General features: G+C 40.9%; 2 protein-coding genes across 3 annotated transcripts in view; both read right to left on the bottom strand.

The window, feature by feature from the left end:
- Positions 1–10057, bottom strand: part of ccdc88b (coiled-coil domain containing 88B) — a 38886-nt gene extending 28829 nt beyond the window's left edge. Inside the window, exons 1-7 of one of the 2 annotated variants that reach the window (XM_044039853.1) lie at positions 9809–10057; positions 8599–9513; positions 7011–7119; positions 2518–2587; positions 2276–2334; positions 1559–1642; positions 690–830 (exon numbers count right to left, since the gene is read on the bottom strand). In XM_044039853.1, coding sequence (XP_043895788.1) covers positions 690–830; positions 1559–1642; positions 2276–2334; positions 2518–2587; positions 7011–7119; positions 8599–8723 — 588 coding nt within the window. In that variant the 5' untranslated portion in view covers positions 8724–9513; positions 9809–10057. The remainder of the gene's footprint in view (positions 1–689; positions 831–1558; positions 1643–2275; positions 2335–2517; positions 2588–7010; positions 7120–8598; positions 9514–9808) is intronic. The other variant, XM_044039852.1, reaches the window with a different exon arrangement.
- Positions 10058–11174: 1117 nt separating this feature from the next.
- Positions 11175–16747, bottom strand: rom1b (retinal outer segment membrane protein 1b). The gene is made up of 5 exons (XM_044039468.1): positions 15984–16747; positions 14448–14690; positions 13857–14044; positions 13116–13362; positions 11175–11972 (listed from the first exon to the last, which is right to left on the bottom strand). Exons 1-5 carry the CDS (start codon positions 16128–16130, stop codon positions 11760–11762), a joined length of 1038 nt encoding a protein of 345 aa, XP_043895403.1. The 5' UTR covers positions 16131–16747; the 3' UTR covers positions 11175–11759.
- Between the last annotated feature and the right edge of the window lie 437 nt (positions 16748–17184).

Raw genomic sequence — 17184 nt, 5'->3', positions numbered from 1 at the left:
TCTTCTTAAATGCACCTCTTTTCTTTGGCCTTTAACACAATGTTTTTTTACTGGTGTCTTTTTGCTTTTTATGCATATTCCTTCCGTCTTTTATATGCTTTAACATCAATGTTTTATTATCTTCTACGGTTTTTAATGTGACCCACCATGTTGCCTTTGTGTTTTTTTTTTTTTAAATATATCTCTATCTTCATGGTATATCTCATACACTTTTAATGTAGTCTGTTTTTAACTCAGTGGAAGAGAGAGAGCACCTCTAGTCGATTTCTAATCTGTCCAACCAACTACCCATCTATAAGATCATTCTAATATCAGCTCCTGCTGCCTGCAAGGCAGAATTATAACAGTTCAGTGGTAAATAATAGCTACAGAGTAAATGTAATATCCAAGAAGTTACAGATATGAAATGTTCATCAATGTGGCCCAATGAATCTTTAATGAAATGATTGCTGTAGTTGTGCATATTTTACTTTTATGTCCATCGGATTTTATAACTTCATAAAAGGAGACGTGCGTGTTCTCATACTGATGTGACGGAAAACATTGCACACGTCTCAGAAGAAGAAATATCCAAAATAAAACCCTGTGAGGGTGGCATCAACCTTCTCACCTAACTCTGGACAAGATCCTTTTTTTTTTAAAGATAAAATGTCAAGCTACTCCTTTGAGCGTGTGCACACATCCAGTACCTCCAGGTGTGTGTCTCTCTGTGCCAGCAGGCTTTGGATCTGTTTGGCCATGGAGCCGAACACCAGCTGTAAGTCTGCACCTTCCACCTCCACCAGCTCCTCCCACTGCAGCGGCAGCACCACCCGAGGATCCTGTGTCACCTGCACCAAGGACAGAGTCTCAAATATTCTGTGATAACCTGACACAAAATTAGCCAGACGGTTTGAAGGTTGTGTGAGAAATGTGATTTAAGTACAAAGTAAAAAAGACAAAAAATGTCTTATAATTTCTATGTGGGAAGTGTGACCACAAATGCCAGACTAATGCATGCAAAACTAATAATCATGTAAAGAAGCTTGAAATATCCTCGGGTAAAAAAGCATATTAACAGCACACAGGAGGTGCACAGGAAGAGCACCTCTCACCTCATGATTTATTAGGCCGAGAAGACTGGCACAAAAAAAACGATGGAGGGGAAACATGCTGTTACTGTAATTCAGACATGCTGGGTTGCAACATGCTGTTTTTGTAATACTGGCAATTATCCACAGGGGGTACTTTCAAAAGAGTACAATTTGGCATTCATGCCTTATTGGAAAAGACAGAGGAGGATGACTGAAACAAATGAGAGAGACAGGATGGTGTGACAGAGGCAGAGAGGGGGACAGAAGGGGACACCCAGACATCCTAAATAAAAACTAAAGCCCAGCACACTGTCAGGCAACATGCCAGACAGTGAGGAAATTCTCTGCTAAATCATAGTTAGGGAATAAAAATAGTTTTTCCCTTGGTGTCTCCCCTTGGACATGATCTACTCACACAGACGATCGGTGGAATTCATTTTTATACTTAGGTTTATTCATTGGATTAATTCTCCACTTGAACGCACCTCCTGAATGCAGCTGGCAAGGGCTGCCTGGGTCTCAATGTCCAGAGACTGGATCTGCTGAATGAAGGTCTCTTTCCTCTCACACTGCAGACACCGTGAGATAAGAAAAAAAAATCATTGTTGTGTGTGTGTGTGTGTGTGTGTGTGTGTGTAGTTCATATACGTTTTATACACACTGACTGTTAAATGTCTCGTTTTTTGGGCAGCAACAATTAGTTGAATAATCATTTATGAAATGAATAGCCAGCTAGTTTGATCATTCATAAATCACATTGTTTAATTAAAACTAATTTCAGCCCTGAAAGTATTTTCTGGTTTATTTGGTCCTCTACTAAAAAACATTTGACAATGTCATTTTTTGAGGTTTGGTTTTTGACATTAATTTTAAAGATGCTAAGCAAGCAGATATCCTGTCATGAGGTGTACGGCAATACTGGGCCTGTGATTGATCCAGTGTTCGTTCTTTCGGAAACCAGGGAATTCTTTCTGTGTCACATTTCATTGTTGTCCATTCAGCAAATATTTTTTTTACCGGGAAGCAACTCTTTGAGCCAAAATAGATCAGACTGATTACAACACAAGGCCAGCAGTGACAACAATGAAAAATACTGAGTAAAGACACAAAATATAGGCTCTCCACAGGCTCAGTAAAATAACATTATTGTCATTATTACATTTAAAAAACACAGTGTGGTCGTCATGTGAGCGTGTCATCACCTGCACGGCACATCCTAGTAAGAGGAGCAGCAGTCGCCTGAGCTCTTCCACAGCTGCCTCTGAGGACACAGAAATAACTCATCATCATCACCATCATCACCATCATCCCCATCATCCCCAGCCCCCGCCACCATCCTCCCTATGAGAACTCTGTAAATGTGTTTCACAGATAGCAGCGAAATGGACTCGTATGAGAATCATAATGACTTCCTGAGCACTGATAGGATCATGTGATCCTGTACCTGTTAGGGGGTCCTGCCCCAGGATGGCAACATTCGGGAGAGACATCATTATCAACTGTTGCAAGTCTTCCTGAAGAAAAGAAGACATGGAGGACGGGTTATGTAAAAGAAAAACTGCACAGTGATCAGCTGGACAATTTCACCTGGTCTGCCCACAGTGACGAAATACACAAAACCAAAATAAACAGACGGCAACATTTTCCACCAGCCGGCTGCAGTTTGTGGTCTAAACAAAGAGCCGATATCTGATAAGTGTGCGTTTAGTCTTTCAGGGTCAAAGAAGATTTCGGCTGATTATATTCTTCAGTGTCAGTTATTGTGAGGATTATCTAAAGTAGTAAAAGCAGCGGGAAAGGACTGATTAATGGAGAACAGTCCTCCCACATCTGCACACTCACAGCATTTATTGTTGTCCGTACTCTTTAAAGACGTGGGTAACGTGGACAATGCCGATAATGTAAATGATCCGTAAGCACAAGACCACAACAGACGTCACACACCAGCAGAACCCTTGACTAACAACAAACCACTTACAAGCTACTTACAACTGGTACAGTATCACATTACAGGCTGAATTCATTTAGTGACTTTAGATTAAATGGCATCTATAAGGAAACGAGAGATAAATGATGACAAGCTTTGAAGATGCTGATTTAACTCTTCTTTTTATACACGTGACAAATGTGTTTTTAAGTAAACTGTTTGATCAGAGACCCAAATACAAAGAGACAAATATGGAGAAACACAAACACACAAACACAAACAAACAGAAAAACTATTCAATTATTAACAAAATAGTCTTAAAGATGAGAAGGCACATCCTTCCTCAGGTTAAATGCTTTGATTGAATTGGACCTCTGTCCTTGGGGACAGGCACGATAAGCTTGTGAAACTGGATGTATAAAGTATTTAGAATGTGTTAAAGACACCAGTGGTCAGGTTGTTCCAACAACTTGTAATTTCTACTTTCTGAAGTTGGACAAATTTCACAGGGTCTAAAGGGCGTGAAGTCAAGCAGACAGCACATGCCTCTGACTAGCTCGCTCTGTTCAGAAAACAATTTTCTCCTGGCAACAAAAACAAACTCTCCATCATGTGGGACCTGCAGCGCTATTTAGTGTAACACCAGTGTAGCAGGTCATCAGCCTGTTACTTAAATGCTCTATTTTCTTTAGTCTTAAACTAAAAAAAACATCCTTGCAGCCCCCCCCTTCATTAAAAATGCTTTTGTCGACGCACTGCACACCGAATTTGGCAAGCTCCTTTCCCAACTGCCATGAAAGCCTGTCCACGTTCTCCACTCACAGAACTACCTCACACTTACAGTCTCTCTGTCTCTCTGTGGCTTGCTGTCATTTACAAACCACACAATGAGAACGACGGTGCACCGAGAGACAGGCGCGCTCCCTTTAGCGAGTCTGGCATCACAGGCATGTACAGCCACAATGAAGTTTCAGATCCTTCAGGGAATGTAGGGCAGTATCTGCTGCAGCTTTGTGTTGGTCAGCGTTCAGCCATTGGTTCATGGTGCCAAATAGACTTCTGCAGGAGATTAGCCAGACTGGAAATTATATAGTAGCTGCTGGTTGGCGTTGGCAGGCAAACAATTCATTCGTTCTCCAGCATCACACTGCCAACTTACATACTAGGTTACATTCACCTGCTTATAAGACATTTGTCTGCGTACGTGTGTAATCACATCAAATTGTTTTTTAAAGTTTGGTTTAGTATTCTGGAATAATCTTTGCACAACAGTTTTATATGTGCAGAGTGTGTGTTTCGCTGTCAGAATTACATCATTTCTGGTATGGGAAGGCCACCATAGTTCCTTGACGCACTTGGGAGTGGGAGGAGTGAGCGGAGTCCTCAATTTGTTACAATCTGTGGCAGTCTCACCATTAGATGTCACTAATTCTCACATGCTGAGTATGAGATTAGCAATATGAGTAATAAACAGTACAGTTTCTCATATGTCAATTGTGGTGCCTAGAAGAAACGAGAAGAGAACTTGGTGGAAGGCAAAATCTACTATTTTGTCTTTTTTCAAACTCTTTCTCTCAATAACGCTACAAACTTTTCAGTTCCTGTGTTTCTGTCTTTGCCCTTTTTTTGCCCGGTATGCAAACCAGATTTCGCCTGGAGTTTTATGCTCTTGCAACTCACAACGATTTACTAGACGGACACAAACAGCTCAGTCACTGGGCTGCAGGCTGTGCTGCTTCGAGTCTTCACATGTGTGTCAGTGGTTCACTGAGAGTAAGGAAGTGAAACCTTATTTTGTGTGACGTGCTGAGCAGTGCACAGTCAGTCCACTTGAGTGGGAGTTGTTCTTTGTCGAGAACAGAAGCCTTGCCTCTGCCGAGGGAAGACTAGTCATTTCCTCAAATGTCACCGGCACCTACAATGCACATTATATGAAATGCGTGATACTCTGCGCTGTTTGATTTACTTTTTTCATTGTCTTCTTTTCCTCAACCCCATAACCATAAAATATTCCGGTGGTCACTCCACCATTTGGCAGATAATAAGCGGGGAGACATTTACTGAGGGTGGAAATGTTCTGTGTTTCATCTTCTTTTCACCCCCTGCATTCACCTTTAACTTTTTATAATATGCTGAGACTGATGCCTGAGCTTCACCACGTCCTGTGGCTCCAGCCTCTCTCTCTCGCCGATGCCATTTGGTTATGATTTAGAGGGATATTTCATCAGTTTCAATAAAAAGCCTATCTATAATAAATGCATCTACAAAACACCTTTATAGCAGTGTTTTTGGGAGCACCAGTGGCTGGATAATGCTTCATAAAGTGAACAAGGCTGTTCACAGTGTCTGTGCTAAAATGCACCAGACAAACTCAATCCAGACTCAAACCGTTTCCAAATGATTAGTCTGTGTGACTGTGTCCCAGGTTTGCCTCACCATTACCTGTCTGTAGTCAAAAAACTTGTACAATGTGTCTAAATGAATAGTTCAGGCGTACACTGAAATACAACCACAAAAAACACATGACTCAAGTGTATGGTGTCATAGTTTTTTGGCAGCATGGGGGTGTTGTATTCTTCAAGCAAAAGTTAAAATAAGTGTAATCATATGTGTAAAGTAAATTTGAGCTAAAGCTGTCAACCAATTAGCCTGTCAGCACCTCTAAAAACTCACTAATCAACACTTATTACAGCTTGTTTTTCTAATCTAAATTAAAAAAGAAACGTGGAAAAAAAAAGTTGTGGTTTAACATGAGGAAACTACAGTATGTGGCAAGAGACCTTTTTAAAAAACAACACTATAGAATATGTTGCTCATTATAGTGGACAGTCTTTTAAAACTGAAGTCATTTAAAAATCAAAGTTCTGTCTAAAGAGAAATAGTATTGTAACATTCCTCAAATATTGACTTTGTAAAAGCAAAACATTAAAATAATTCCGCCACAAATCACATTTCCACTTTGTTTTCTCAGTAAATAAGTTCTATTAATCATCACATTGGAAACTGCTGGCCCCGCCCCTCCTAAACAAACAAATGGTTCTGTGGTTTGCATGCAGACCAAGATAAACCGAGTGTCATTTTTCATAGGAGATATAAACTGAAGAACTGCCAAACACTTCAAAAAGAAAGTATTGCTGTTTTTTATCTAAAAAATAATTTGTCAAAAGCGGTGGATATTATGAAGACTGAAATTAGAAATACTTTACATTGACAAAAGACTATGATTAATTTTAGGAAGGAAAATAATCTTGTCCTCACATCTGAGACACAGCGGTCCAGAAAAACTCAGGCATTTTTGATGAAAAAATAACAAAACAACAATAATATATTATCAAAGATTTATTATTTCAACTGATCCAAAAAAGTTGACTAATTCTCAACAGATTATTAAAAAATATGTATATATTCTGATCAATATTTATAGGCAACGTTGTGAGGTGTTTCATTAGACGTTGCTCTCTACTCTACCGTGAAATAAAATGAGGCAGTCAGACCACAGCATAAGACCAGGTCACTGCTGTGTCATCCTGGTGAGTCTGTTTTAAAACACTGTAATTACGGATTTTATGATGTTATGAGAACATGATCCTCGTGTTTTAACCTTACGACACATTGCGTTTTTAATGGAGAGCATGAGGATGGACAGCGGAAAAAAAACGTGATCTTTTTGTGGTGGTTTTTGTGCCTAAATTTTCAGGAAATGGTTATCAGCCCTTGGTCCTGTGATTTTGGTCCAGAAATGAGCTCACAAACTTGTGATCCTGGCAATTGCAGCAATACATAGTTTAACGCAAATGTCTACATCAACATCTTACCTTGGAAATCATTTATAAATTCAAAGTATCCCCATTTTTCAGAGCTTAGACAGGTACAAGAACATGAGATACAGGTTGGAGAGTTTGCTATCATTTTTGGTTGGTTTGTATTCCGTTGATTCTCAGCAAATCACTCCTGATGACCTGACCTAACCTCTCGATCATACCCTGCTCCCTCCTTTGACCCTCCCCTACCTGGTAGAAGGCTCTCAGGTGTCGGTTTAAGATGGAAAAGTTCTGCACTCTCAGCACGTGGTCATCTCTCCCACTGTTGTAAAGCCGCTCCATTTTGGGGTTTGGGTCTCTGAGAGGAACACAGAAAAGACAAGGCAGTGTATTTACTATAGTTTGATCCAACAGGCCCACATCATTTCTCTCCAGACAAGAAATTCTTATGCAATTGTGCATTTCAGCAGAGAGTGAATAAAATTTTTATGAGCCTGTGAAGCAGGCAGCAAAAATCCTCATGTAGTTATTTGTTGAAATGGCGAGGCTGAGGTCAGGCCACATTAATCAGCTGTTTGGCAAATACTGACAAGAACATGGTCTTTCCATTTCAGAGAGAAAAGGTTTTATTCTGCTGAAATTTGAATAGGGACAGAAGACATTTATCAGAGGCACCTGTTAGGGTGGCACATATGCAGAGCCTCATTTTAAGATTCTGGCAAATATGCACAGGTCATGCTTTTATGCCATTCTTTACACAGGATCCACAACAAAGTTTATTTCAAATTTTGTGCAAGTAAAAAAAGGGTGAGTGCATGCAAGCAGATATGTGAGGTGATGTTGTGTGGTGTCTCATTTAAAGTTGCTTTCTATTCTACTGTGAATTTCTTGAGGCAAAACTGATTGTTATGAGAACATGATCCTATGACTCATTGTGTTTCTAATGGAGAGGATGCTGATGCAATGAGGAAAGACCATGATCTTTTTATGACCAGGTGGTTTTTATGTTTCAATTTAACCACTCACTTCACCTCACCCACGGTTTAAAATCAGGAAACATCACTTGGTCCAGTGATCTTGGTCCAGAAATGAACTCACAAAAAATGGCAAAAATGGCAACATGTGATCCTGGCAAACATAGTTTAACACAAATTTCCCGGCAATTTTGCACCACAGGGAGAAATATGTCAACATCTTGCCTTGGAAATAATTTATAACTTCAAAGTATCCACCTTTTTGCTATCAATTTCTTAATATTTGGTTGGTTTGTGGTCAGAATGCGATTTTAAGTTGTAATGTAGGTCTCACATGAGCCTAGAAGATTATGTTATTGACCATGTTTGACTGACTGGGACCAGCAAATCTCAAAAAGTAAAAGATGGATTTTAGTAAAGTTGTCTGGGGATGTAGGTTATGGCCCGAGGAAGAATTTGTTGGATTTTGTTTATACCACTTTAGTGTATTGACACAGTGGAAAACTGAGTGACCTACTCACGCTCTTCTGTTTCTCAGAACATAACAACACCAAAATAATTATATTTCATCTTTAGATACATGAATTGTTCTGTTTTTCTGTCGTGACCAGTTTTTGTAACTAACTGCAAGGTTATAGTAGCTTTTAATTTTTTTCCTCCCATGAATTTCCCCACAAATGGTTGAAAAATGGGCTCTTTGGACTTGTTTCTAATTTAAAGTTTAAGTGCTCATCTAATATTGAAGACTCACTTGAAAATGTCCCCATATCAGGATCATCAAACTGGCTCATATTTTCCCATTGTCTAATGATCATTTTTATTGCGGCCATTGTGAGGCAATGAAAAATTCAAATGAACCTTACATGACCCTCATGACCTCATTGAGGAAAATCCCGTTGGTCAGCCTCAGGTAGCGATCCTGGGTACTCTGGGAAATTGAGTTTACTTCCATATACTGACTGTAGCTGCCGTTCTCGCTCTCAACCATCTTCTCAAACAGCTGAACCTGTGAGAAATGTGTGGAGAAAGGTGCGGGAGTGTACCAGGGGGGTGGACAAAACAAGGAAGACAGAGACAGGTGCAGGAAATAGGTCCACAGAGAGAGAGGGAGACACAAAGAGATGGAGAGGTGCAAATGTTTTCACACAGGAAGCCACTTGAGTCGGTGCACCTGTCTATACAGGTGGGACATGTGCCTTCCCACTGGGAAGCACTTCACAGTGACAGGCAGCCAAGCAGGATCGCAGCCAAGGTCCCTCTCTCTTTGCTCCAAAAAAAAGCTGTGCCAATGCAAACTGCAATATAATGAGGTTTATTCCCACCTGCACCTTCTAAAAACTGCACTGTGGGTAAACATGGACTGGGGTGATGCAGAGAAGCTGGTGACCCTTGTCTGCGACAGAGTGGCACAGCATTGGCTGTGGATGTCCTTCAACATATGTGACAACTTTTGTGTTGTACTGAAGTGCCCTTGAGCAAATACTGCTCTCCTGCCAGCTGCAGGGATCCTGCAGAATGACCCCCTCTTTGGAGGCAGGCAGTCGTAAAACAGAATATCTTAACAACAAGATTAAACACAGGTACAGGTAAACATAAATACTGTTCAATGACCAGAAGGAGAACACATTCCCTGGGGCTGATTGGTTTCCCACGTGGAAACCCCTGCTAGCACAACGTCTCAATTGATTTCACTGAGACTATTTTCTGTTGAACACACTGTACTTAACTTTGTATTATTCTCTAATGAGAACCTGCCCATGGACACGGAAGTATCAAGGCTGGTAGAGGGACAAAAAAGGGTTATTAACAGGCAAAGGAAGCTGCTAAAAGGAGAAGTTGAGTTGTTGCCGTGCACAAAAGCAAAAACACAGTAACTAGGCTGCTCACTTATTATTCACCACCTATAATAATTATATATTTTGGAGCTGGAAGGCAGGCTGCTGTAAAAGACACAGTGAAATAATACTAATTCACCTGCTTTCTAATCAGACCCTGCGTTTCATTTTATTCTTTTTGCCTCCAGAAATGATGACATTTTCTCTAACTGAAAGTGATGAATGATAAAGGACGTACCCATTGCGCCAACGCACTTTCCATGAATTCTTCTATTATCTCCATAATGTTGGAGTCCATTGTTGCGTTGGGAGAGCTGTGAAACATTACAGAATATAGCTAATTAAAATAAACACATTATAAATGAATAATGAATCATAGAAAGAGGATCCATCTCGCGTCAAGTGGAGTAGTTTGACATTTGTGCGGCCCTCCCTTCCTCCTCCTTCCTCTCAGTGTGATTCTGTTCCGTTGCAAAACCACACCGGAATGTTCAAAACGCACATGTTGCGTTTTTTCCTCTTCCTCTCACGACACACGACAAGAGACCCACCCACATGATGAAACAATAACATCAACAACAATACAAAATCACAAATCTATACACATAAATAAATAAATAATACAGCAATAAATAAATAAATAAATAAAATAAAAATAACAGTAAAACGTGAGCAAGAGTCACCAGAGGAAAAACAATATTTAAATTAAATTTAGGTAAAAATCCGCAAATGCAGAATGATAAAATCACGTTTTAAGTACAAATATACAGATATGAGGACATTTGCTTTCATCAAACTCAAACAAGTTGTCAGCGGGCCACCGTATCCATGTCAACCCACGAGCGACTCATTCAAACACTGTGCAGTGGCGACCTCTGCTGGTTGAAAGTCAGACTCCCCTTTGCTTTTTTGTATAATACTAATTAATGTTTAATGTAATTTATGTTTGAAAGTTGTTTGAAAGACCTCAATTTATATGCCTTAACTGTAATTTTACTTTGAACATTTCCTGACTTTACCATTTCCTCTTAAATGTAAAATTCATTTGACTGCTGCAGGTCAGGGAAACATTTTACTGAATAAATAATATTTCTCTCCTTTTTCAATCAAACTCTCATCCTCACCTCACCCTCCTGCATCGACCTCTGCTCGTGGTACATAATGGAAGATATTTTGTCTCTTGCTATGAATACAATAAAACATTCACTTGTTCTGTTGTAGAGGTTTATTTGATAAGAATAGAGAGAGAGACACATGATATGTTCTTTGTCGATGAAAACACACTAAAAACTCTTTTGATTCATGAATCCCCCTTCATTGTGTTGTATCAGTGTGTGCCTCTGTGTGGCAGAGTGTGTGTGTGTGTGTGTGTGTGTGTGTGTTCCTGTGTGATACCGCTTGTGCAGCAGTTCTGGGATTAACTTTACTAGGATTATCAGATTGTTTCAGAGCTGCCAGAATAGACAAGATGATAGCTTCATATGGGACACCACACACACATACACACAAACACACACTTAATCCAACTCTCCTTGCTGAACTCCGATAACCCAGAGTCAGTTAATACAACCTATAATATTACAAAAGGAAGCCGACACTTCAAAGCAGTTAAAAACGTCTACCTTTAATGTGTAATTCAGGTGCATTTTCAAATTCCTAAGCATGTTATTGCACTTTAGTACAAACTCGTGCACATGGGATGAATTTCAAAACCACAAATTTGAGTCGTAGTATTGAAAATGTGTCTCTGTGCTTATACACTACACCCATATGAACTGAATGTATACTCTTTTCTAGATACAATAAAAAGTCACTACACATCTCCCGAGCAGATTCTCTGATGTTTACTCATTCATGAGCTCCTGCACAGAGGAGATGTTTGTTTTGGTGTCTGTGCAGGAACACCCCTGTGTGATGCCTTGTTTTGGCTGTGTGTGTGTGTGTGTGTGTGTGTGTTTGTGTGTGTGTGTGTTTGTGAGGGAGCTGCAGCTGCTGCATCAGTGGAGTATATAACAAAACATGTCAAAGCCAAACAGGTGCTCTACCTGCCACCAGCCAACTCACATAACCAAGAACCGTTGACATCACATCGCCTTCCCCCATCCCCTCCTCCGCATCCATTCCTCCAACATCTCATCTGTGATTTTGTTTTTCTGCTTCTAGCTTGCAGGAGTAGAGGAGGCAGCTTTCTAGGCATCTGCTGCCTCTGGGGACTCCCCGTCGGTAGTGGGGTCGACCTGCGTAAACTTTAGCATGGTGAGGACATTGGCTTTGACTTCCTCCAAGGTTTCTTTCACTCCCTTCTGCAGGAGATAACCCTCACTGTCGCCCTCTGGGTCCTCCAGTGCCATGGCTCCTTCCACAGCCGTCTGTAGGTAACGCAGGCTCAGGAGCACCGACATCTACACAGAAAGATGAAAAACAGAGAGGCTCTAAAAACTCCATCTGAATGACGTGTCAGTTGGTAATATTTGTCTCACCAAATGAGATCATAGGCTGACAAAAACTTTGGGGAAAATTCCCTTCTTCAAAATCATATAATGGAAAGGAAATATTAGTCATTGTTTAGGTTTATTCATGCTGCATACATAAGATTTTAATTATGTTTTTATTTCATAATGTGAGTCACTTCAGTATTATAGCATATCATATCATATCATATCATATCATAATTCTAAATGTATATAGGTCAATGTTAACTTTCAGGTTAGGGTACCTATTTGTCTTATGTTGACATGTAATAATGTATTAATACATATAGACTGCAAAGCCCTTGAGGCGAAATTGTGTAATGTTGGGCTATATAAGTGAAATTGAATTGAATTGAATTGAATTGGTTTCGAAGCAGGTTTGAGTTGAAAATCAAACATCTTCAGATCTTTGTCTGTCTGCTTCTGCTAAAGCTTTGTAAGTCCGGGCCTCAGGTTGAACCCCTGTTGTCCACCACATCCAGCTAACTCCTGCCTCACCTGCCTTCAGTCCTGAGCCTCCACCAGCTCACCCTCTGCCAACTTTTTTAAGTTTGTTCAATAAATAACCTTGAAACATTGAATGAGTCACTGCACTTACTTTGGGTCCATAAAACACAAACTGCCTTCAATAACAACCAGCCTGAGGTTGTGTTTGTTATGTAAGCCGAGTAAGCTATCAATACTTGGCAAACTAAGAATGCATGTTTGATTAAGACAGAAATCAATGTGTGTCAGTCGTTTGTTGGTCATCTTGGCTCTCTGTGTGTGTGTGTGTGTGTGTGTGTGTGTGTGTGTGTGTGTGTGTGTGTGAGGGAGAGAGTGAGAGAGAGAGCAGGGACCCCTTAATTGAAATGATGTTGTCAAGGTAATTCCATTTTTGTGGGGATCTGTTTACTGTACATTGTTACATAATGTGGACACAATTGAGGAAAAAAAGTTATGTTATTGTTATGGTTATGGATATGGCTATGTTTCTCTGAGAAATGAATGTGGAGCAGAGATTACAGCAAATACTCCCAAAATCAGTGAACTGTTATTACTTTAGCAATGTTGAGTGTTGTTCATGTCACCCACCTGTATTAAGATGACTGACAGCACACCAGGACCGGTTGAATTCATTAGGCCCATGTAATAGTCGATCAGCGCCTGCCTACAGCCCCGGCTGTACAGGTTGAGCTCCTCTGACTGGAAGTCATAGTTGTAGTGGGCAGTGTTGTCTGTCAGGTGGTTCTGCAGGCAGGGGCGAGGGGAGGCAGGGTTACAGCAGCTGAAAGGAACGCCGTCCAGCAGGTAACGTCCATCCACATTACTCCGGATACGGCTGGAGACGGAGGGGGACAGGAGAGTAAATGAAGACACAAGGAGATATACGTCTAAGTAGACATTGTAAATGTCAACTTAGCTCAATAAACACTTAACATTAGTGAGAAGCGGGCAGTGTCTCTGAGTAAGTGTCATCGTGTTGTATCCTTTCTGCTTACTCATTCCTTTCCACGTGTTTAATCTTTCTCTGCTCGCTTCACAAACCAAACTTTCCACCCATCTCTGCCCTTTGTTTCAAAACTAAAGGCCAGGTCTATATTTAATCCACTCCTCCTCTGCCATCCCATATTTATCTGCCCCCCGACATCTTTCCTTGTTTCTGGATGTGATCTCTACTTATCCGTCCCTCATTTGAACTTCCATTTCCACCTTATTTAATTTGCCCCTCTTTCCCATACATCCCTTATCAGTCCATTTCCTTTTATCTCTAGCTCATCATTCCACCTCCCTGCGTCTCGTGACTTTCTCATTGTGGCACTGTGGTACACTCACTCCTTCACATCTTTAGAGGTGAAGTCCAGGTATCTGCCGCTGACCCACTGAACCTCAAACCAGTCTCTGAAATTGTTGTTTCCACAACAGCGAAACTCCATCTGCAGATGATCGATGGTCTCTTTCTGGAAACAGCGGCCTGGTACGTCTGTGTCCTTGTAGAAGCGAATACCATTCCTGAGGCCAATCTGACAGAAAAGTAAGAGAAAGACAATGGGCATCAGATTTTATTTTTAGATTTTATAAGTTGTCTGTTGACAGACAACACCTGGGTTTGTATGAAACAACATATCAAGAAGACAGACACTTTCTATACTCTGTTTCAATATAATATTTGAACAAGAGTGCCATCTTTCAGAAAACAGATATTGAAAAATGTTTTTTTTAAATGCTGATAAATGCATAATGTAATTGTATTTAATATCTGCAACCATTCTTCTATTTGCAGGATATGGAATTGCTGTCTTCTTCCTAGCCCAAAACCCAGTCAGCCAGCTGCTACTCTTTGCTAGTCTCAGCAAAGACTAGAAAACACACCGGGCCATTCTCTCTAAAGCTGAAATCTTTTACCCTGCCCAGTGACCCCCCCACCTTCAGTGACTCCTCCAGGCGTCCCTGCAGGGCATAGCTGAGCACCACCACGGAGATGAGCAGGCAACAGAGCATTGCAGCAACAGCAAACCAGGCCAACAGGAGAACCTTCCAACGGGGGAAGCGGCTGGCATCCAGGGAGTCCTGACACACACGAGTAGCAGCCCAGTTGGTGCCAATGGAGGCCAGACCCACCATCATTAGGATGTTGGGCACCACGTGGATCTCTGTGTTGTCCATCACCTCAAGTAAGGAAGAACAGGGTCAAAGGTAAAATTGTTACCAGCGCAGCGGCCAACTGCAGGTCACACTTTCCTCTGCTCACTTTCAGCAGGTAATAATTCTGCCCTCACTTATCTGTTCTAAAAGAACTATGACAGGCCACCAAAAGATTCTGTTATCTGCTGATATGCCGGATACAAAGGCTTCAATAGTAATATGGTCACATATTTAATTATTAGCCCTGGTTACAAAAAAAGTAATTTATGGATTTATTAGATTCCGAGGCGGGTTTGTAGGAAGCTGCCAGTTGTGTAAGCTCCATTATTAAAATCTTGACCTGGCACTGTTGCATTCCTCAAATGAATTGCACATGTTCATGTACACACATTACTTTCTGAAGCTCTGTGAAGAATAATCTATTTTTATAAATGATCTGTACATGGAGTCAAGTGCTACATGCACGCCATCTGAATATGTATATGTTTCTGAATAACAAGTGAAATGGAGTAACAGCTCTTTTAAATCATTCCGAAAAGCTTCTTTTGCTTCCTGACACCATTACGCTGGCCACAATGCAAGTGTTTCTTGTAATACACCCATTCGCTTTCTCTCAGCGCCAGTGTCAATTAGTTCTTGGCTAAACAGCAAGGATAATTAAAAATCGGATTCTCTCATCAAAGATCAATACATAGCTGAAGAAAGGCTTTCTTGAGCAGCCAAATGGATATCAATGCTTCCAACCTCAATTAGCGACAGTGCCATAAACCTTGATCTGCCATTCTCATTCTACATACAATAAACAATGACTTGGGTTGTAAACAATTTCGAAAACAGAACGTTTTGACATGCTACACAATCCATCTGGTTTAACATGACCTGGTGTGCTTGTTTGTGTTTGTATATATTTTACTACAAGCTCATTTTACATAAAAATACACAGACGAGTGGCAGCAGACTCAGTAAACAACCCACGAGCAAAGGACTAAAGCTTGAGCTCATAGACGCATATTTGTATAACCTTGACAAAAATCATCTCAGTGTTCAGTGTCAGCACCACTTTGCTTTTCAGCCCATGTCTAAAAGGTGATGTAGCATTATTAAATGGACTAAATTAGGTTCCAATTAACACGATTCCATTCAATTCAATTTTATTAGTAGTGCCAAATCATAACACACATTATCTCAAGTGATCAAGTGCTTTACATAGTGCTTTAGACTTAGTTAAGACTTGGTTTTAGGGTAAGGGTTAGAACTGGGTTTAGGTAAGTGTGTGTGTGTGTGTGTGTGTGTGTGTGTGTGTGTCCTCTTCTCTACCTCATCCCTACGGAGCAGCTCTATCTTGAGGAAAACCCCCAGACAGAAGATAAAGGCCCCGCACATCACTGCCAGCCACGACAGCAGCCACAGTCCCTGGGCCAGACGCACCCGCCTCTGCTGGTTGAACTTCATTTTCAGCAGCATCTTCAAGGGCTCACCACTATGCACCAATCCAAACGAAGACAAGAGAAACGAGTAAGAGAAGGAGAACGGGGGAGAAGAGGACGGAGCTCAGTGAATTTGGATCAAAAACGGACTCATTTCAAAGATGTCAAACTGCAAGTAAAAAAAGGAATGCAGTTGTCAGTGCAGGCTTTGCACTTGTTTGATCAGTTATTAGCAGGTTGAGCTCATCTAAGTTGTTCCAAGTGGAGAGGATAAGTAGGCAGATCCCTTAGATGGTAAACGGCAGAGTTGACCTTCGAGGATAATCCAAACGCTTTCACCTCAAGGCAAAAATTGTTGCCAAAAGATTGTTTATGATCCAATTCAGTGTAGTAGGACCTTGGGAAAATGTGAGAAAATTTGTTATCGAAGAAGTATGGAGCAAGAGATATTCCGTCACATGAGATTACAAGTTTCACCCCCAAAGTTGATAGGTCACTCTGCTGTCGCCCCCCTCTTCAAGCTGAAACCAACGATTCTGACCTCGTGTCGTGACGTCTTTTGTTGGTACCCCTCTGGGACTGTGCGTGAGCGGCACCCCCCTAAACCGCTGTGCCCATGGTTGCAGGACACTGAGACCGACCAAAGTTGAGAGTTTGGAGCTCTAATCCCCCAACCGAGTCCTTGGGATCCTATTAAAGTGCAGGGGCCAATGGGAAAGCAGGCCAGTGTCTGATCAGCAAACTTATTCTGATGGACATGCAGTAACCTATTGGAGGTCTGTTATGACAGGTGGACTGACCTGAAAACAGCATAGCCTGCAGCGCCATGGAGGCCTCACACAAACAGAAAACAAAGTGTCACGACTGTTAACAGAGGTTTTCGGAAAATCACATATTAACTGCACTAAACACATTTCAATACCAATTTTTGTACTGTAATGATTCAATTTAGTTTTTGTTTTTGCTTTGCTTTAACCTGCATGTGAGGATTAGTCCTTTAATGCAGGCCACATATGAACTGATTATTGTCTTAAAGAACATGAGGTGAATGTTGTCCCCAACATGATCTCGAGGACACTGGTTAAAGTGAA

Source organism: Solea senegalensis, linkage group LG12, assembly GCF_019176455.1.
Source record: "Solea senegalensis isolate Sse05_10M linkage group LG12, IFAPA_SoseM_1, whole genome shotgun sequence".
NCBI lineage: Eukaryota > Metazoa > Chordata > Actinopteri > Pleuronectiformes > Soleidae > Solea > Solea senegalensis.
The sequence above is the reverse complement of the archived record's forward strand: the minus strand, read 5'-3'. Positions and strand labels throughout refer to the sequence as shown.

Excerpts from the sequence above, each read along its gene's own strand:
- rom1b (XM_044039468.1), bottom strand. The coding sequence starts at position 16,130 with ATGCTGCTGAAAATGAAGTTCAACCAGCAGAGGCGGGTGCGTCTGGCC. Across the intron at positions 14,045-14,447 it reads GCCTGGAGGAGTCACTGAAG|ATTGGCCTCAGGAATGGTAT; the intron begins GTGGGGGGGTCA and ends CTTTTCTGTCAG. Across the intron at positions 11,973-13,115 it reads TGTCAGTCATCTTAATACAG|ATGTCGGTGCTCCTGAGCCT; the intron begins GTGGGTGACATG and ends CTTTCTGTGTAG.